The sequence below is a fragment of the Ranitomeya imitator genome, chromosome 2 (assembly GCF_032444005.1).
Source record: "Ranitomeya imitator isolate aRanImi1 chromosome 2, aRanImi1.pri, whole genome shotgun sequence".
Classification (NCBI taxonomy): domain Eukaryota; kingdom Metazoa; phylum Chordata; class Amphibia; order Anura; family Dendrobatidae; genus Ranitomeya; species Ranitomeya imitator.
In genome coordinates, this window is record NC_091283.1 from 375398975 (window position 1) to 375420408 (window position 21434).

At 44.8% G+C, this 21434-nt stretch overlaps 1 protein-coding gene across 1 annotated transcript in view; it reads left to right on the forward strand.

The window, feature by feature from the left end:
- Positions 1-21434, forward strand: part of LOC138664013 (uncharacterized) — a 69883-nt gene that overhangs the window by 23841 nt on the left and 24608 nt on the right. The window contains exons 7-12 of the mRNA XM_069750414.1: positions 10919-11016; positions 11205-11295; positions 11364-11461; positions 11641-11731; positions 11800-11894; positions 13188-13278. Of these exons, the coding sequence (XP_069606515.1) occupies positions 10919-11016; positions 11205-11295; positions 11364-11461; positions 11641-11731; positions 11800-11894; positions 13188-13278 (564 nt within the window). The remainder of the gene's footprint in view (positions 1-10918; positions 11017-11204; positions 11296-11363; positions 11462-11640; positions 11732-11799; positions 11895-13187; positions 13279-21434) is intronic.

Sequence of the window (21434 nt, forward strand, 5' to 3'; positions counted from 1 at the left end):
CAGAGTACGGAGCCAGAAGCAGCGTAAGGGCGCAGGATGTGGAGCTGAGAGCAGAAGGAGTTAACACAAGGAAGCACAGAGAGACAGGGAAAGAAGCCACAGACTAGGAAACAAGTAGACAGAGGTAGTACGGAGTTCAGACAAGGTAATGGAACGAGACAAGGTACAGAAACAAAGACACAGGGGTCAGGATATTCTGCCTCCAGGATAGCGAACAGTCAAGTACGAAGCAAGGCAAGAACAAAGACACTGAGACCAGGATATACAGCCTCCTGGAGGGCAGACAGAGAATCACAAAGCAAAGCTAGGAGTAGAACCTCCACAGAAGGAGGAACACAGAGCAAGACCTGGCAGCTCAGTAGCAAGACACTAATTGAGTTAACACATTGCACAGGGTGGAACTGCCCTACATACTAAAGGCCTCTTGATAATAGGTCAGGGACCCATTAGACAGGTGCATCCTGATTCCATAAGAACCAGAGAGTTCTGGGGGCGTGGACTGAACCCTGAGCAGGGAAGACGTGCTGTGAAACTGCTCCTGCAATCAGGCCACAAAACACTCAGCTGATGCCTGCTGGCTGAATTCTTTTGGACTAGAACAGGCGCAGGAGTGCCGGGGGAAGAGACCGAGACGCCCGTGGGAGATTCGCGGAGGACGGAGGAGACAGCGTTGGAGCTCCGGCCTGCAGGAGCGGACGCCATCTTGCAGCGCGCCCAGCACATCCAGCCGCACGCGAGCGTGGAGATCGCAGGGAGAGAGAGGGTGCTGCGACCGCGACTACACACCGGGGAGAAGGCCCGCCCGCCGGGATCCCCTCGGCAGCTACTACCGACTGCCGCCATACTCACCCCATGTGGGACGGCCGTCCAGGTGAGAGCGGGGAGTCTTGAGAGCCCGGTCAGCGGAGTGGGTGGGCGGGGGAGAGGCCCGCTGTACACCGCCGAGAAGATGTGAAGCTGTTGGGTCTCTGAAGGGGGCTGTCTGCGGCTGAAGCCTTGCTACTGTGCCCAGATAAGGGAGAGGCCCCGCTGCCATTTCCCCTCGTTCCTACCCGAGTCCCGCCGCCCCCTCGGCCAGAAGGCTGGAACATAGCAAACAGAGAGGATCTCCTCCAGACAAACTGCTTCTACAGCCTCAGTGCTCACGGCCTTTCTATTCTCTCATCAGCCTGGCCTATACCCTGGCATATCCTGCAGCCCTGCACCCAGCTAATAAAATCTGCTTTAGGCTATATTCACACGTTCCTGATTTCCCTGCTGTTTTTTCTGCACTAAAAACCGCAGCTCTTGGCAGAAAACGCAGGTGCGTTTTTTGATGCGGTTTTTAGTGCGTTTTTTTATGCAGTTTTCTCTGCAGAGTCTGTGTGTTTTCTAGGAAGTTTTTTAGGGTTAAAATGGTTGAAAATACCCTAACCCTACCCCTAACCCTACCCCTACCCCTAACCCTAGTTCTAACTGTAGTGGGGGGAAAAAAAATAAATTCTTTATTTTATTATTGTTACTACCTATGGGGGTGATAAAGGGAGGAAGGTCATTTACTTTTTTTTTTATTTTGATCACTGTGAGGTTATCACAGTGATCAAAATATGCCTGGAACAAATCTGCCGGCCGGCAGATTCGGCGGGCGCACTGCGCATGCGCCCGCCATTTTGGAAGATGGCGGCGCCCAGGGAGAAGATGGACGGACGGACGGACACCGGGAGGCCCGGTAAGTATAAGTGGGAGAGATAAGGGCAAGGGGGGGCGTCGGAGCCCGGGCGGGTGGCATCGGAGCATGGGGGGGTGGGATTGGGGCACGGGGGGACAGCCACACTCCGCCCACGCACTTCCTGCTGCAGCAGTTCTGCACCACAAACCGCAGAAAACCCGCAGATATTTTTTTCGTCTGCGGGTTTTACTTAAGGGTTTGACCCTCACAATGGAGGTCAATGGGTGCAGAACCGCTGCAGTTCCGCACAAAGAAGTGACATGGTCCTTCTTTTTTACCGCAGCAATTCAGCGCGGCTTTTTTAGTGAATTTCCGCAATGTGGGCACAGCGGTTTCCTGTTTTCCATAGGGTAACATTGTACTGTACCCTGCATGGAAAACAGCTGCGGACCCGCAGCGGCAAAATCGCGGCGGTTCCGCAGTAAAAAACGCATTGTGTGAACATGGCCTACATTGACTCATGCATCATATATTATGAAGCTGGGATGAGCTTCCCAACAACTAAGATGAGCTAAATCCCAACCTGGCGCGCAGGTGATATTTTTTACAACAGACGCTTAACACAGATATAATGGTCAAAAATAATAAAGAGCGCTGCAAAACCTCTGCTACTATCTCACAGCAAGACAAACAAAATAAAATGGAGAAATTCCTGAAACATAAAATCCTTTCAGCTCGTTCAGCACATAAAAATTCTCACTCTAACAGTGCAATGGAGGAACACATAGATGACTCTGACTCTAGTGATGTCGCATCGGAGAGTGATGCTCCACATCTTGATTCTGAAAGAATATCAAAATCATTCCTCAAAAAAGCACTAGCTTTGGCGATGAAGCCATTAATAGCAGAGGTCTCAGGCCTTAGAATGGACATACAGCAAATTTGCAATAGGGTAGAGACCCTGAAAACTACACAATCCTCCATAATAAGCCACTCAAACATCATCAAGGATAATCTAAAGTTTCACAGGTCACAATTAAACTCCGCATCCCTGCTCTTGGAAGACCAAGAAAACTGGAGCCGAAGCAAAAACGTTAGAATCAAAGGCATTCCGGAAAGTGTCTCTAACGAAATTCTAGAGAACCAGAGAGTTCTGGCGCTGCCCCCCTATGCACACAGCCAGGAAGCATGCAGAGAGCAGGCAGAAAGCAAGAGACACAGAGCGTGGAGCCGGCAGCAGAAAGAGACCACAACATGACCTAGAGCAATAAATAAGATGGTGTGTGAGCGTTGGGAGGCCATGCAGTGATGCCGGCAGAGTTGTTACAGTGTACAGTACAGACAGAGGGCTATAAAGTGCATGTAGGGTGTGTGAACAGATGCTACGAGGAACAGTAGATAGGACACGGAGTACATAGGTGCATAAAAATGTTACAATGCTACGAGGGTCCTGATATTAAAGAAAATTGTGTAGTAAAAAACGGGATAGTTAGATAAGTATGGTGAGGCAATAGGCCAGTGGGGGGAAAAAATTATTTTTGGGATATGCTTAAAACTCTGGATATTAGGAATTAATCTAATTGTCCTGGGTAGTTCATTCCAAAGAATTTACACAACATGTAAGAAGCCTTGGAGATATAAGTGAGAGGTTCAGATTATTGAGGGTGTTAGTCTTGGGTTATTGGAACTGAGGGCACGGGTAGGGTGGTCGACAAGGACTAGGGAGAAGATGTAGTGTGAGGCTGAAAGTTTGGCTGCTTTGTGGGTGAGCGTGATAAGTTTGTATTCGTCTCTGTAGCGGGTGGTTAGCCAGTGCAGTAACTGACTCAGTGTGGAGGCATCGGTGTAGCAGTTTGAAAGGAATATGATCCTGGCTGCAGCATTCAGCACAGATTGGAGAGTGGAGTGTTTAGTAAGAGGGACACCGATTAGTAGAGAGTTGCAATAGTTCAGACAAGCATGAATACGAGCCACAGTAAGAGTGTTTGCAGTATCAAAGGTAAGAAAAGGTCAAATTCTAGAGATGTTTTTGAGTTATAGGTGACGAGTGAGTAAATTAAAAAGTCTGAATATAGTATGAGTCCATGACAGCGGGCATGTTGCGGGGGAGTGTGGGAACCACACACAGAAATGGCAAATGGCAATATTGGGCATAGGTAGGTAAACATAAGGAGTTCCTTTTTTGACAGATTCATTTTCAGATAGAGGGAGGACATAATGTTAGAGATGGCGGAAAGACAATCACTGGTATTTTGTTATTCAGCGGTGATGTCAGGAGACAATGTGTATAATTGTCATCAGCATAGAGATGGTACTGAAAATCAAATCTACTAATAGTTTGTCCAATTGGAGCAGTATACAGTAGGTACGGAAAGCATTCAGACCCCTTTAAATTTTTCACTCTTTCATTGCAGCCATTTGGTAAATTCAAAAAAGTTTTTTTTTTCTCTCATTAACCCCTTTACCCCCAAGGATGGTTTGCACGTCAATGACCAGGCCAATTTTTACAATTCTGACCACTGTCCCTTTATGAGGTTATAACTCCGAAACGCTTCAACGGATCCTGGTGATTCTGACATTGTTTTCTCGTGACATATTGTACTTCATGATAGTGGTAAAATTTCTTTGATAGTACCTGCGTTTATTGGTGAAAAAAACGGAAATTTGGCGAAAATTTTGAAAATTTCGCAATTTTCAAACTTTGAATTTTTATGCAATTAAATCACAGAGATATGTCACACAAAATACTTAATAAGTAACATTTCCCACATGTCTCCTTTACATCAGCATAATTTTGGAACCAAATTTTTTTTTTGTTAGGGAGTTATAAGGGTTAAAAGTTGACCAGCAATTTCTCATTTTTACAACACCATTTTTTTTTAGGGACCACATCTCATTTGAAGTCATTTTGAGGGGTCTATATGATAGAAAATACCCAAGTGTGACACCATTCTAAAAACTGCACCCCTCAAGGAGCTCAAAACCACATTCAAGAAGTTTATTAACCCTTCAGGTGTTTAATAGGAATTTTTGGAATGTTTAAATAAAAATGAACATTTAACTTTTTTACACAACAAATTTACTTCAGCTCCAATTTGTTTTATTTTACCAAGGGTAACCGGAGAAAATGGACCCCAAATGTTGTTGTCCAATTTGTCCTGAGTACGCTGATACCCCATATGTGGCAGTAAACCACTGTTTGGGCGCATGGGAGAGCTCGGAAGGGAAGGAGCGCCATTTGACTTTTCAATGCAAAATTGACAGGAATTGAGATGGGACGCCATGTTGCGTTTGGAGAGCCACTGATGTGCCTAAACATTGAAACCCCCACAAGTGACACCATTTTGGAAAGTAGACCCCCTAAGGAACTTATCTGGATGTGTGGTGAGCACTTTGACCCACCAAGTGCTTCACAGAAGTTTATAATGCTGAACCGTAAAAATAAAAAATCATATTTTTTCACAAAAATTATATTTTTGCCCCCAATTTTTTATTTTTCCAAGGGTAAGAGAAGAAATTGGACCTCAAAAGTTGTTGTCCAATTTGTCCTGAGTACGCTGATACCCCATATGTGGCAGTAAACCACTGTTTGGGCGCATGGGAGAGCTCGGAAGGGAAGGAGCGCTGTTTGACTTTTCAATGCAAAATTGACAGAAATTGAGATGGAACGCCATGTTGCGTTTGGAGAGCCACTGATGTGCCTAAACATTGAAACCCCCCACAAGTGACACCATTTTGGAAAGTAGACCCCCTAAGGAACTTACCTGGATGTGTGGTGAGCACTTTGACCCACCAAGGGCTTCACAGAAGTTTATAATGCAGAGCCATAAAAATAAAACAAAATTTTTTTCCCACAAAAATTATTTTTTAGCCCCCAGTTTTGTATTTTCCCTAGGGTAACAGGAGAAATTGGACCCCAAAAGTTGTTGTCCAATTTGTCCTGAGTACGCTGATACCCCATATGTGGGGGGGGAACCACCGTTTGGGCGCATGGGAGGGCTCGGAAGGGAAGGAGCTCCATTTGGAATGCAGACTTAGATGGAATGGTCTGCAGGCGTCACATTGCGTTTGCAGAGCCCCTAATGTACCTAAACAGTAGAAACCCCCCACAAGTGACACCATTTTGGAAAGTAGACCCCCTAAGGAACTCATCTTGATGTGTTGTGAGAGCTTTGAACCCCCAAGTATTTCACTACAGTTTATAACGCAGAGCCGTGAAAATAAAAAATCTTTTTGTTTTCCCACAAAAATTATTTTTTAGCCCCCAGTTTTGTATTTTCCCAAGGGTAACAGGAGAAATTGGACCACAAAAGTTGTTGTCCTATTTGTCCTGAGTACGCTGATACCCCATATGTTGGGGTAAACCCCTGTTTGGGCACACGGGAGAGCTCGGAAGGGAAGGAGCACTGTTTCACTTTTTCAACGCAGAATTGGCTGGAATTGAGATCGGACGCCATGTCGTGTTTGGAGAGCCCCTGATGTGCCTAAACAGTGGAAACCCCCCAATTATAACTGAAACCCTAATCTAAACACACCCCTAACCCTAATTCCAACGGTAACCCTAACCACACCTCTAACCCTGACACACCCCTAACCCTAATCCCAACCCTATTCCCAACTGTAAATGTAATCTAAACCCTAACCCTAACTTTAGCCCCAACCCTAACTGTAGCCCCAACCCTAGCCCTAACCCTAGCCCTAATCCTAGCCCTAACCCTAGCCTTAACCCTAGCCCTAACCCTACCCCTAGCCCTAGCACTAACCCTAGCCCTAATGGGAAAATGGAAATAAATGCTTCCCTGCGCCGCCGGCACATCGCGATCATGTTTGATCGCGGTGTGCCAGGGGTTAATGTGCCGGGGGCGGTCCGTGACCGCTCCTGGCACATAGTGCCGGATGTCAGCTGCAATAAGCAGCTGACACCCGGCCGCGATCGGCGGCGCTCCCCCCGTGAGCGCTGCCGATCGCTATGACGTATTATCCCGTCCAGGGTCAGATAAGCCCAGGGCACCTCGACGGGATAGTACGTCTAAGGTCACAGAGGGGTTAATGTACACTCTGCACCCCATCTTGACTGAAAAAAAAACAGATATGTCGAAATTTTTGCACATTTATTCAAAAAGAAAAGCTGAAATATCACAAGGTCATAAGTATTCAGACCCTTTGCTCAGTATTGAGTAGAAGCACCCTCTTGAGCTGGTACAGCCATGAGTCTTCTTGGGAATGATGCAAGAAGTTTTTCATTCCTGGATTTGGCGATCCTCTGCCATTTTTCCTTGGAGATCCTTTCCAGTTCCGTCAGGTTGGATGGTGAACGTTGGTGGACAGCCATTTTCAGCTCTCTCCAAAGATTGGTAGTGATGAGCGAGTATACTCGTTGCTCGGCACACTCGGGTGACTTCCGAGTATTTGTTAGTATTCGGAGATTAAGTTTTCATCGCCTCAGCTGAATGATTTACAGCTATTAGCCAGGCTGAGTGCATGTGGGGGTTGCCTGGTTGCAATGAATACATTCGCTCATCACTATTAATTGGGTTTAAGTCAGTGCTCTGGTTGGGCCAGTCAAGAATGGTCACAGAGTTGTTCTGAAGTCACTCCTTTGTTATTTTAGCTGTGTGCTTAGGGTATGTGCACACGTAGAATGGTCCTCTGCGGATTTTTCTGCAGCGGATTTGATAAATCTGCAGGACAAAAACGCTGCGTTTTTGCTGCAGATTTATCGCGGATTTACCGCGTTTTTTTGTGCGGATTTCACTGCGGTTTTCTATTGGAGCAGGTGTAAAACCGCTGCGGAATCCACAGTAAGAAGTGACATGCTGCGGAATGTAAACCGCTGCGTTTCCGCGCAGTTTTTTCCGCAGCATGGGCACAGCGTTTTCTGTTTCCCATAGGTTTACATTGTAATGTAAACTCATGAGAAACTGCTGCGTACCCGCAGCTGCGGAAACGCTGCGGATCCGCAGCAAAATCCGCAGCGTGAGCTCATACCCTATGGGTCATTGTCTTGTTGGAAGGTGAATTTCCAGCCAAGTCTGAGGTCCAGAGCACTCTGGAAGAGGTTTTCATCCAGGATATCTCTGTATTTGGCAACATTCATGTTTCCTTCAATGACAACCAGTCGTCCTGTCCCTGCAGCTGAAAAACACCTCAATAGCATGATGTTGCCACCACCATGTTTCACTATTGGGCAGGTGATGAGCAATGCCTGGTTTTCTCCACACATACCGCTTAGAATTATCGCCAAGAAATTCTATCGTCGTCTCATCAGACAAGAAAATCTTATTTCTCATAGTCTGGGAGTCCTTCATGTGTTTTTTTTTTGTCTTTTTTTAAGCAAACTCTATGCCGGCTTTCATATGTCTTGCACTGAGGAGAGGCTTCTGTCAGGCCACTCTGCCACAAAAGGCCCGACTGTTGGAGAGCTGCAGTGATAGTTGATTTTGTGGAACTTTCTCTCATCTCCCTTGATCTTGGGGTTCTTTACCTCTCTCACCAAGGCTCTTCTCCCATGATTGCTCAGTTTGGCTGGACGGCCAGGTCAAGGAAGACTTCTGGTGGTCCCAAACTTTCATTTAAGGATTATGGAGGCCACTGTGCTCTTAGGAACCTTGAGTACTGCAGAAATTCTTTTTGTAACCTTGGCCAGATCTGTGCCTTGCCACAATTCTGTCTCTGAGCTTCTTGGCCAGTTCCTTTGACCTCATGATGCTCATTAGGTCTGACATGCACTGTGAGCTGTGAGGTCTTATATAGACAGGTGTGTGCCTTTCCAAATCAAGTCCTTTCATTTTAATTAAACGCAGCTGGACTCCAATGAAGGAGTAGAACCATCTCAAGGAGGATCACAAGGAAATGGACAGCATGTGACTTAAATGAGTTAGCAAAGAGTCTGAATACTTACGACCATGTGATATTTTAGCTTTTCTTTTTTATTAAATGTGCAAAAAATTCTGCATTTCTGTTTTTTCAGTCAAGATGGAGTTCAGAATGTACATTAATGAGAAAAAAATGAACTTTTTTGAATTTACCAAATGGCTTCAATGAAACAGTGAAAAACGTAAAGGGGTCTGAATACTTTATGTACCCACTGTATAAGGAGAAGAGAAAGAGCCTAGGACTGAACCCTGAGGAACCTTAGATTTAGCTGTTACTAGATCATTAGAGACTTTTGTGAGGGCAGTTTCAGTAGAGTGTAAAGAGCAGAAACCAGATTGTAAAGAGTCAAGAAGAGAGATAGCAGATCAGACAGGAGTAGACAAAGTGTTCCAGTTTATAGGTGAAGTGAAGATTAGTTACCATTACAATTCTGGTCAAGGGATGTGTTTTGCTTTTTTTTTTGTTTTTGTTTTTTTCAAGTAATGGATGTATGCTGACGTGTTTAAATGAAGAGGAAAAGATGAGAGAGAGAGGGGGATTAAATATTTTAGTTAAATGAGTGGTGACAGCCAGTGAAAGGGACTGAAGATGTGAGGGAAGAGGGTCACTACTGCAGGTAGTAGGGCAATTCGATGCAAGGAGCATGTTTACTACTTCTTCTATGACTGGTTCAAAGACAGAATATTCTATCTAGGAGTTTTGTGGATATCATCCGCGCTAGTATAGAGATAAATGTCCAGGCGTATTGCAGATAAAGATGATAGTTTTATTCCCAACGCGTTTCAAAGTCACTATCATCTGTATCTGCAATACGCCTGGACATTTATCACTATAGCAGCGCTGATCATATCCACAAAACGCCTAGATTGAATATTCTGATTTGGTCAGGAACTCTTAAGTTTGTTATGCGATTTTTTTTTTTTTTTGCTCAAAAAATAGGTGAGTGTACGCCTATTATGCATTTGAAATCTCCATCGGATAAGACCCTATTGCGCTTTTTCTCTCCTGCAGTGTTTTTTTTTATATGGTTCAAAGACAAAATTAGCTAAATGCAGTGCGTGAGGGATAAGAATGCATGATATTATGGGGTTTGGAGAATTTACTGTCGAATATGGTTAGTTTTTCCTTTGAAATAATTGGCCTGATCGTCAGCGCTGAGGTCGGTGATGGGGGGTGGGGGGGGCTGTACTCTTGCATTGAGAAGAGAATGAAAAGTCCAGACGTTTAGGATTATTGGATAGTGCGGTGATTAGGGTGTTGATGTAGGTTTGTTTGGAGAGGTGAAGGGCAGAGTTATATGTTTTAAGCATAAACTTATGATGGATGAAATCTTCGGGCCTGATTTGTCCGCAGATGTTTGGCACACCTGGAGCACCACTGGAGAAAATGTGTTTGTAGCGTGCGCCAGGATTGTCGCCGTCTGTGCTGAGGTGTCCTAAATGTGGGCGGTGCAGCTTCATCCAGGGCACTTTGCAATATTTCAGTGCAGAATCAGGACATGAGGAGATTTGGCCAATGATGACTTCAAATTTCTCTTACGTTTGAGTGTTAATGGCACGTATATTTCTCGAAGTGTGTTAAGTGAGAGGTGTCCTGTGTGGGGTGACAGTTCTTGACATAGAAAGAAGGTTGTGGTCAGAGAGTGGGAGAGGGGAGTTAGTAAAATCATGCACTGAGCAGAGCTGGGAAAAGACCATATCCAGCATATTCCCGTCTTCATGCGTAGGAGAGTTACTAAGCTGTTAAAAACCAAAGGAGAAAGTTAGATATAAGGTGAGTGGCAAATTGGGAGAGGGCATCAACAATTGGTATATTAAAGACCCCCCCATGATGATGGAGATGTCACAGGATAGAAACTATGGAAGCCAGTTGGCAAAGTGATGAAGGAACTGACGGAAAGGGCCTAGAGGGCGATACACAACTGCAACTCGTAGGGAGACGTTCCAGTAGATTCGGACAGTGTGGACCTGAAAAGAAGGGAAGGCAAGTGAGGGTACTAGGGGGAGGGGGGGTTGACCTGTAAAGAACCGAGAGTTCCAGTAGACATGCAAGGAATGTCAGAGATTTGCAGAGTTTCTGAGTGTAGCAGGGGATGAGATAAACTTATTATTGCAAGAAGGGCCGTGGTTGGGAGAGATCTCTGGCCACTAGGATAAGGAGTATAGATAGTGAGCAGATGGTAAATGATTTTTGAGAGCGTCTCTTGTGTTGTATGGCGGGAGTGAATGGACCTGGGCGGTAGTAGAGGAGAGAGGGGCTGATATCGATGGAGTGCACAAACAGTGTGAAAGAATGGTGCATCATCCAGATTCCCCATGCCAGGACTAAATACACACTGCCAATAATGTTCTGCATGAAAATATTGAATTCAGTCCCTGTATGTGTTTTCTCCAGTTCTATCCAGTAAGAGGACAACACCAGAGAGAGGTCCTCATCCTCTTCTCCCACAGGACTGTAAACAAGAAGATCTCAATGTTCCTCAGGATCATCAGGTAGATGGAGAGAAGGTGTCATGAAGTCTCTATAATGTGTAGACAGCTGTGAAGTTCTTGTGCTCTGTCTTATTTTATCCACCAGTATTGTATGTTTTATACTTTTTATACTTGTGATGGCAGGATTAGAGCTAATTGTAAATGTGACTTCTCCATTTGTCTGTGACTTTTTACAATATTTGTTTCAGGGTAAAGATCTGACCCATATTAATACTACAGAGAGGTCTGTAAGGGGTGAGGAACAGTGTAAAGAGGAGATTCCCACAGATAACAGCACAGGTAAGTAGTGACCACTAAATGCGGAGAAATCACAGATTCTTATCAGTCACTGGCTGTATTTCCTCTAGTTCTATCCAGTAAGAAGACAACGCAAGAGAGATGTCCCCGTCCTCTTCTTCTACAGGAATGTAAACAAGAAGATGCCAATGTTCCTCAGGATCATCAGGTAGATGGAGAGAAGGTGTCATGGAATCTCTTTAATGTGTAGACGGCTGTGAAGGTCTTGTGCTCAGTCTTGTTTTATCCATCAGTATTGTATGTTTTATACTTGTGATGGCAGGATTAGAGCTAATCGTAGATGTGACTTCTCCATCGGTCTGTGACTTTTTACAATATTTGTTTCAGGGTAAAGATCTGACCCATATTCATACTACAGAGAGATCTGTAAGGGGTGAGGAACAGTGTAAAGAGGAGATTCCTACAGATAACAGCACAGGTGAGTAGTAACTTCTAAATGCGGAGAAATCACAGATTCTTCTCAGTCACTGGCTGTGTTTCCTCTAGTTCTATCCAGTAAGAAGACACCAGATAGATGTCCACATCCTCTTCTTCCACAGGACTGTAAACGAGAAGATCCCAATGTTCCTCAGGATCATCAGGTAGATAAAGAGAAGGTGTCCTGAGATCTCCCCTATAATGTGTTCACAGCTGTGACAGTCTTGGGCTCAGTCTTGTTTTGCAGGCAAAAAGCAACAAAAACGGCACTGTCTGAACAAAGCTGAGGCTGCTCCAATCCTGGAGCCAGGTGTCATTCAACAGTCATTAGTCCATCAGCCACACACACAGTAAAACCGGGTGCTCTTGAAGAGAAAAAGCAGACGATTCCACTGGTATATGCAAGAAAAAAGGAAGGCACTTAACAGTCTAAAATTCCCAATTTTACTTCATCTTCATAACAACTTCATGGCCGGGGGAGTGAGGAAAGGAGCTCTTGTGAGCAGGAGCAAACGACGGCCGTTTCGCGCTGTGCTTGAGCTTCCTGCTCACAAGAGCTTTCCTCACTCCCCCGGCCATGAAGTTGTTATGAAGATGAAATAAAGTTGGGAATTTTAGACTGGTGAGTGCTTTCCTTTTTTCTTGCATATATCAGTCATGTTTTATCCATCAGTATTACCGTATTTTTCGGACAATGAGACGCACATTTTTTTGCCAAAAATTTTGGAGAAAAAATGGCGGATGCTTTTTTTTAGTCCAAATGCAGACTTACTGGGGAGTGGTGGCAGTGATGGAGCAAGGTCCTTTCCTTAGCATAAGTGTGGCGATGCTGTGGGTCCAGTGTCGACGGTGAGCAGAGCGGAGTGCATCATTGGTTTCCTGGTGGAAATTTTCCTGAATCCGTGGCCAACTGGAAGCAGCGCGTACGCAGATTGGGATCTTGGCCTCAGAAGCTATTTCCCTGAAGCCCACAGTCTCAGGAAAATAGCCACCGGGAAACCAATGATGCACTTCACTCTGCTCACCAGGGCCACAATATCGCCACACTTTTGCCACCAGCTTCCTGAGGAAGGGACCCTGCTCCACACAACGCACTTTGCTTTGTCTCGTTGCTGACATCGGGGCTGCAGCATCGCACCACTAGGATACCCCCTCGTCCCACCCAGGGCTCGTAGTATTGGTCCACTTCTGCCATTGCCGGCTTCCTGAGAAAGGGACCATGTCTCTTGTGATTCTTCTCTCTCTACTGCCACCGGACCCCAGATAATATACCTTAAATTCATACTGTAAGACGTATCCCCTTTATAAAATTCTTTTTTTTTCCCCGTATTTTTCACCCGTTTTTTTTCTGGTGGTCCAAAAAATACGGTATATGTTTTTTACTTGTTTAATAAGAACAGTGTACATGGCAGGATTAGAGCTGATTATAGATGTGACTTTTAGAATATTTGTTTCAGGATAAAGATCTGACCCATATTAATACTACAGAGACATATGTGAGGCGTGATGAGTGGTGTAAAGAGGCGATTCCTACAGATAACTGCACAGGTGAGTAGTAAGCACTAAATGCCGAGATTGCTTACTATATTTCTTTTACGATAAAACGCACATTGTATGCCCCAGAAAATAGGTCTAAAACTTTGGTGCACCTTACAGCATTTCTAGATACCTGACCACTGCTCCATTCATTGTCTATGGGGCTGCATGAAAAAGCCTTGTGCAGTGCTCAGCAGCCCCAGAGGGAATGAATGGAACCATACTTGAACTATTGTAATGAGAATAAAGGTGTCCGTCAGTGTGGTCCCACCATTCGTAGACCCATAATCTATAGATTCTCACTGATCCTGTGGATAAGGGATTCTGTAATTTGTTTTCACCAGTCCATCCTTTTTAATTCATGTATTCTGTGTCAGCCACACATGTATGTCAATATCCATTTAATAATCAGATCTCCCCATAACATCATCCACAGATTCCCAATAACAGTGCTTCATCCATAGATAAAAAAAAAAATTAGTTCTATAGCGCCTACACATTCTGTAGCACTAAATGTAAAATTTGAATGGAGTATGACCCCCAAAGCAGCAGGCATGTTCTTAGGGAGTAATAGTAGAACCGCACACTTGGAAATGGTCATATCGGGCATATGTAGGTTAGTGGAGGGAGCATACATAAGGAGTTCAGTTTTTAACATTCAGTTTTTGGCCTCCTTCAAACGTCCTGGTGATTCCTGTACTGGAAAAAAACAGTACCGGTGAGAGAGATGGTTTGTGTGACATTCCAGTGTCTGCTGTCTGTGTTTCACATCCATATGCGGTCCGTGTGACATGTTCCAGCGCACAGTACAGTTCACGCTGATCCTAGGCGCCGTCTGCTGAAGTCAGCTTTCATCATTGTCACTTAGTCTCCCTGAGATCAGCCTGACCTTGGGACAATGATGTGAGTTGTATTTAGCAGCAACTGTGTCCCTCCTGTGTAAAATAAAGAATTAAATTTAAAATAATGTTTTGGGCTCCCACGTAATTGTCACAACCAGCTGAGGGAAAGACCACGGCTTGGGGCTGATGATAATAATTTGTTAAAAGGGGCAATATCCCAAAAGGTTCTCAGGATGTTAATAGCAGCTCACAGCTGTTTGCTTAGTCTTTCTTGGTGAATTTACAGGGGACCCCAGAAAAAAACATGTATGGTCCCCTTATAAAATCAAACCAGGTAAAGCTAAACTGACAGCTGTATCAATAGCCTTGGAAAGGGGTCAGAGATACTGCCCCCTTCCCTCCCAAGCCAAAAACATCAGCTTTCAGCCGCCCCAAAAATTTCCAAATTTTCCCCTTAGCCTCGCTCTTCCCACTTGCCCTGTGGCAAATGGGGTTAGGGTTGTCAGATGACATCAAGCCCAGGGGCTAGAAATGGAGAAGCGTCTATAAGATGCCACATTACTAACCCAATAGTGAATATTGAAATAAACACACTTCAAGAATAAAATCCTTTTATTTGATATAAAACACCCTGTTTTACACATTTATTTAAAAATATTCTTACTCACCTTTACAAATTATCCATTGGAGCCCTTGTCCCCGGTTAAAAAAAAATAAAACAATAAACAACCAGCGCAGTTCACTGTGAGCGGCTAAATGAACTGCGGTGGCCTCAGTGTGCAAATTCTCACGGTGATCTCATTGAGGTCACGGTCGTTAATGGTCCTTGCTCACAGTCAAGTGAGCCTGGAAACAATCCTTCAGTGACCTGTGGTAACCTCTTTGACATTACTCTCATCACTGAAGTTGCGCTCGCAACACCTCATTGTCTCCTGGTTGTCAGACTGGACAATCGCATCATGCCACCAATCAGGTTGTAGACAAGATATTTCAAACATGGATTACGGCGTGGGACATTATGACCTATCTTAACCCCAGACATGTGAGGGATATGGTTGTTTATTTTTTTGTGTTTTACAGGGGACAAGGACTTCAATGGGTTAGGCATAAGGTGAGTATTATGTTTGTTTATTTTCGTTTTTTTTAATAGAGGGCAAAGGCTTCAATGAAAAGCGGAGTATAACTTTGTTTTTAATTTTGACTTAAATGTTGTTGTTTTTTTTTTTTTATTTCAAATAAAGGATCTCATTCATGCTGTATTTATTTCCAAACTTACTATGGAGTTAGTAATGGGGGGTGTCTTATAGACGCTTCTCCATCACTAACCCCTGGCCTTGATGACACCTGATGACAATACAAAGGTGACATCATCCCCAACTCTATTATCCCAATTGCCACCACCACAGGGCAAGTTGGAAGTGCAAGGCTAAGCGCCAGGTTTGGCGCATCTTAAGGATTCGTCATTTCTGGGGCGGCTGAGGGCTGATTTTGGTAACCTGGGGGGCCAATATCGATGATCCCTTCCAAGGCTATTAATATCAACCGACAGCTGTCTATTTTATAGGAGGAATGGTTTGATTTTATAGGAAGAACTTGCGTCATTTTTTTTTCTGGGTTCCCCTGCAAAAATTACCAGTAAATGCTAAGCAAACAGCTGTGACCTGTTATTAATTTCCTGGGAACATCATGGAATATTATCCCTTGCCCTAGATTATTTACATCAGTCCCCAGCCATGGGGTTTTCCCTTTGCTTGTTTTAAAAAATGCACAGAAGCCCATGCCATCGTTTTTATTTTATTCTTTATTTTACACAGGAGTTATGCAGCTTCTGCTGTATACAGCTACCATCATTGTTTTCTGGTCTTGTTGATCGCAGCATGAGCAGGAGACAATGAGAGCTGCCTTCAGCTGCCGGTGCCTGGGAACAGCATCAACTGTACCTCTTTTTTTCCTTCACCGATAACATCACACCTAAGAGAGGGATCTGCCCAGCTAGGACAGGAACCTACTGAAATAAAAGGGCGGTACCTTTCGCCTGCTTCAGTTGGGTTCATGTCCTTAATGGAATTCCAATGCTGAAATCGGTGGTAACCTGTGATGGGTGAAGAGAAAACTATTGCCCCAGGTCTGTCCCGGCATCTGAAGAACAGGCTGCGTACCTGTGGCCCCGTCCATAGATGCCTCGGGGGCTTGGTGTACGTGCGGGCGACAAAGTAAGCACTGTTCTGGCTCGGTTGTGCCGCACTGCGCTCCCCCTACTGCTCTCCCTGTGCCTGCTCTCCTCTGGTCTCAGAGTGGTAGTGCGGCCGGCGCGATATCCAGAAGTGGCAAGTACCACTGACGTCATGGGCGCAGGGCATGAGACCCTGAAAGACAAGGCCTGCAAAACCTTCTATGCCATCCGAAGGAAACTCTACCATCTGAAGCCACCAGTGAGGGTCTGGCTAAAAATCTTCGACTCCATCATCGCCCCAATCCTCCTGTATGGCAGCGAAGTCTGGGGTCCTCACACCTACCCAGACTGGTCAAAGTGGGATTCCAGTCCAACAGAAATATTCCACCTGGAATTCTGCAAGCACCTTCTCCAGGTCCATCGGAGCACCTCCAACAGTGCTTGTCGGGCCGAGCTGGGCAGATTCCCTCTACACCTAACAGTTCTAAAGAGGGCGCTGTCATTCCGGGCTCACCTGCATAGGAGCAATCCAAGCTCCCATCACTATAAAGCCCTGATACATGTAGGTGAAACAGAAAAACCAGAACCCTCGGACAGCCCAGCCAAACCCAACCGGACCAGAACACCAATCACAACAACCTGACAAAAGCCGGAATCAGGAAGATGGCAGACGAAGGCCAGGAGAGGTATGTCCGTGACTGGAAGAATGATATCATCAGCTCACAGAAACTGACCATGTACCGGAGCCTACAGAGAGACTACAGACTGGCGCCATATCTGGAGAAACTCCCGGAACCCCAGAGACCGCCAGATCCTGAGCCGATATAGACTCAGCGCCCACAGTCTGGCCATCGAATGTGGCCGACACAGGCAGAACTACAAGCCCAGGGAGGAAAGACTGTGCCAACACTGTGACCAGGAGGCCATAGAGGACGAAACCCACTTCCTGCTACACTGCTCCAAATACTCAGCAGTGAGGGACACTCACTTCAGGAGACTCTCACATCTCTTCCCAGACTTCATCACCATGAAGGAGGAAGAGAAAACATATATCCTGCTGGGAGAAGGAGAGAGAGCGGTGGAGATAGCAGCGCGGTATGTGAGCGAATGTCATAGACTGCGAGAAAGAGAACTATGATGCCATGGACTATAGCCCCCACAATGGATCTGCCCCATCCACCTTCCCTATGCCATGGACTATAGCCCCCACCCTGGATCTGCCCCCATCCACCTCCCCTATGCCATGGTCTATAGCCCCCACAATGGATCTGCCCCCATCCACCTCCCCTATGCCATGGACTATAGCCCCCACAATGGATCTGCCCCATCCACCTTCCCTACAGCTCCTACCCAACATCCCCACAGTCCCTATCCCTATTGCCTTTATACACTTGCTTTGGCAAAACTGATGTGTATTTGGTCCTGCCAATAAAGCTTCTTTGAATCTTGAATCTTGTATGGGCAAGCCCGAGTGAAGTCACTGGGTGCGCCGGCAAAATGATGGCGGTGCTCTACGCATTGCTAGCCGAGACACTCGGGACGGCATGCCCTGTCAGCTTTTGAGGGAGATGGGGAGGGAAATCGTCAAGACTGGAAGGGAGGGCCCCACAAGATTGCGCTCGCTACCCCTTAATAAGGGTAAGCAGCGGAGCAGGTCGCTGCTAAGGCTCCAAGTCATCGTACCTGGTGAACATGGACAAAGTCAGTCATCAGCCGCAGCAGCCAACAGCTTACCATCAGCATGGACACAAGGGAGCTAGCCATTCGAGTAGTAGAAGCAGCAGCCATCCCACCCAGAGGAACAGAGCATCCCAAGACTCCTCGGTGTCCATAGAGGGTACCTTACGGGTCCCACCACAGCCTCCGAATCCGGTACCCTTAAGTGACAACAGGTGGCGAGTGACCTTCGTAAATGTCACCATTTGCTAATAGACCCCTTATTGTTTGTTTAAATCATTAGGAGGGGCCTAGGAATGCTAGCGATAAGAAGAGGAATAGGGAGTGTGTGCTATGCAAAACCCACTAGCGGGGGATCGGCAGAAGGACCACTGCTCCACTGCATCCACAGGACCATTTTTTTTTTAATCGAGTAATTTTTATTGAAGAAAGTGTAAAGAATATCAATACCTACATGAGCATGTATGAGTATATCAACGATATTATTTTCTTACATTTCCAATAATACACACTTACACAATCCTTATTATTATTATTTATTATACTTCCCTTTGAAGATTCAGGGGTACTCAGGGATTGATTGGATAAAAAGACAGATACTTATCTCAGGCACACATGGGAAGGGTTTATACATATTAGTCCATATAATTATTGCTGGAACACATTCAAAAATCTAATATCACCCAAAAGGCCCCCAAGAATGTTATTCAGGGCCCAGAATGTTTTGGTTCAAAAATATAAATTTTTATTGATCCATAAGAAACAACTTTATAAAAAAACATATAAAATATGACAATTTGTACATGTACCTCCAATCCAAAAGAACAACAATTGACATGTGCTTAATAATAATACCTGACATGCATATTTCTCTTTGGTTGAATACCTTATTTCAAGTCAATTTTTATATGACAATGCTATGCAGGCTCTAAGTTACTATTACTGCAAGGTGGCTGCCTTAAAAATCACTAAAGTGCCAATGTGCTTATTTGTATGCCAGAATTTGGCGGCCAAAATCCACTATGGAAGTGCTAATATATATAAAGGTAAAGTAAATCGACTGTTTTTTTGGCTCAACCTCACTGGAAGGTCCCTTAGTGGTCACCTTAATAGTCCTGCACATACTCAGTTAGAATGTTAAAAATTGACTTGAAATAAGGTATTCAACCAAAGAGAAATATGCATGTCAGGTATTATTATTAAGCACATGTCAATTGTTGTTCTTTTGGATTGGAGGTACATGTACAAATTGTCATATTTTATATGTTTTTTTATAAAGTTGTTTCTTATGGATCAATAAAAATTTATATTTTTGAACCAAAACATTCTGGGCCCTGAATAACATTCTTGGGGGCCTTTTGGGTGATACACATGGGAAGGGGCAGCCTGAGGTCTGAAACCCACAATCGCCGAAACATGTACCTCACGTTTCCTTATGATTTGGCTACAACAGCTGGAGGAACCGCTTAAGTCCAAGGAGCCAATGGATAGGAACTTGTCAAACATGCCTCTATTGCACGTAGCCGCAGCATTCCTGGCAGACACATCCGCTGACTCTGTGATTTTTAGCAGCTAGTAATATTTTGGTCAGAGTTTAATATTGCACTCCTAAAATAGTAGTTGGTGCTTCAGAGGAAAAATATGAGTTCAGTATTTGCAGCCAGGTAACCTCAAGCACTCAAATGATTTCAGTCCATAATAAGTGAAGTAAAGTATATGTGTTTTATTTAGGGAATTGACAGCCGACCATGAAAACCAGAAAAGAATTATCCCAACGTTTCCGCCTTTATGGCCTTTTTCAAGGGTTTTCTACATGGCAAAAATATACAGTGGGCACAAAGTATTCAGTCCCCTTTAAATCTTTCACTCTGTTCCATTGCAGCCATTTGGTAAATTCAAAAAAGTTCTTTTTTTTTCTCATCACTGTACACTCTGCACCCCATCTTGACTGAAAAAAAACACTAATGTAGTAGTTTTTGTAAATTTATTAAAAAAAGAAAAACTGAAATATCACTTGGTCATAAGTATTCAGACCTTTTGCTCAGTATTGAGTAGAATCACCCTTTTTATCTAGTACAGCCATGAGTCTTCTTGGAAATGATGCAACAAGTTTTTCACACCTGGATTTGGGGGATCCTCTGCCATTCTTCCTTGCAGATCCTCTCCAGTTCCGTCAGGTTGGATGGTGAACGTTGGTGGACAGCCATTTTCAGGTCTCTACAGAGATGCCCAATTGAATTTAGGTCAGGGCTTTGGCTGGGCCAGTCAAGAATGGTCACAGAGTTGTTCTGAAGCCACTCCTTTGTTATTTTAGCTGTGCGCTTAGGGTCATTGTCTTGTTGGAAGGTGAACCTTCGGCCAAGTCTGAGGTCCAGAGCACTGTGGAAGAGGTTTTCATCCAAGATATCTCTGCTTATTTCTCATAGTCTGGGAGTCCTTTGTGTGTTGTTGTTTTGTTTTTTTTTAAGCAAACTCTGTGGGCTTTCATGTCTTGCACTGAGAAGAGGCTTTCGTCAGGCCACGCAAAGTCTCTAGTACCAGTTGCAGATCCCATGGGGGAACCCTCAGGATTGGGACTGGTCTGGATCTATCACCGGATTTTATGAACCTTGCTATCCAAGTATTAGCCGCCAGGTTACAACTATACAATGCACTCAAAGCAGACACCTGAACCTTAAGGGTATCTTGCTGTAGATTCTCGTTATGGATTTTCTACTTTTTAGCAAGGTGGAAACAGACCCTGGAGAAAACCCCCTGTTACTCAGTACTGCCCTTTCAAATTCTACGCTGCTAGATGCAAGCCCTTTGAGTGTGGAATATTGGTCCCTGCAAAAAAAAAAATGGTACAAGATTCATTGATCTGACAATTACATTGTTCTTAGCAGGGAAAACCATGGTCTTTTTGGCCAGAAGGGGGCAATCATAATCACTGTAGCCTTATCCTCCCTGATCTTTGTCAAGACCGCTGCAACCATCACTATTTGAAGAAAGGGGTTGGCAATCCTGAATTCCCAGGGAATCTGGAGGGAGTCTACTGCAAATGGGTTTTCCCTGGGGTTCAGAGGACAGAACATTTTTACCTTTCTGTTGCCTGTCAGCAAAGAAAATTAATCTCCAGCAACCCCCATAGATGTACTGGGGTTCAGGGCCCATTTTCCCTGTTTCAGCCTGTTGCGGCTTAGAAAGTCTGCCTCAACGTTTTCTGCTCCCCTTATGTGTAGTGCTGTAAAGGACAAAATATTCTGTTCTGCTACCTGGAGGATGTGATTTGCTGCTTCCATTAGGGAGTGGGACCTCGTTCCCCCCTGGTGGTTGATATACGCCACTGTGGCCCAGTTGTCTGATATAATGTGGACGTGGTAACCCAGGAGGAGAGGAACAAAGTTTTCCAGAGCCCTTTCCACGACCTTTTGACGACCTTCCCTACTTAGGAGGTGTCCAAGACCCTTGAATTGCCTGACCTCTCAGGCGTGCCC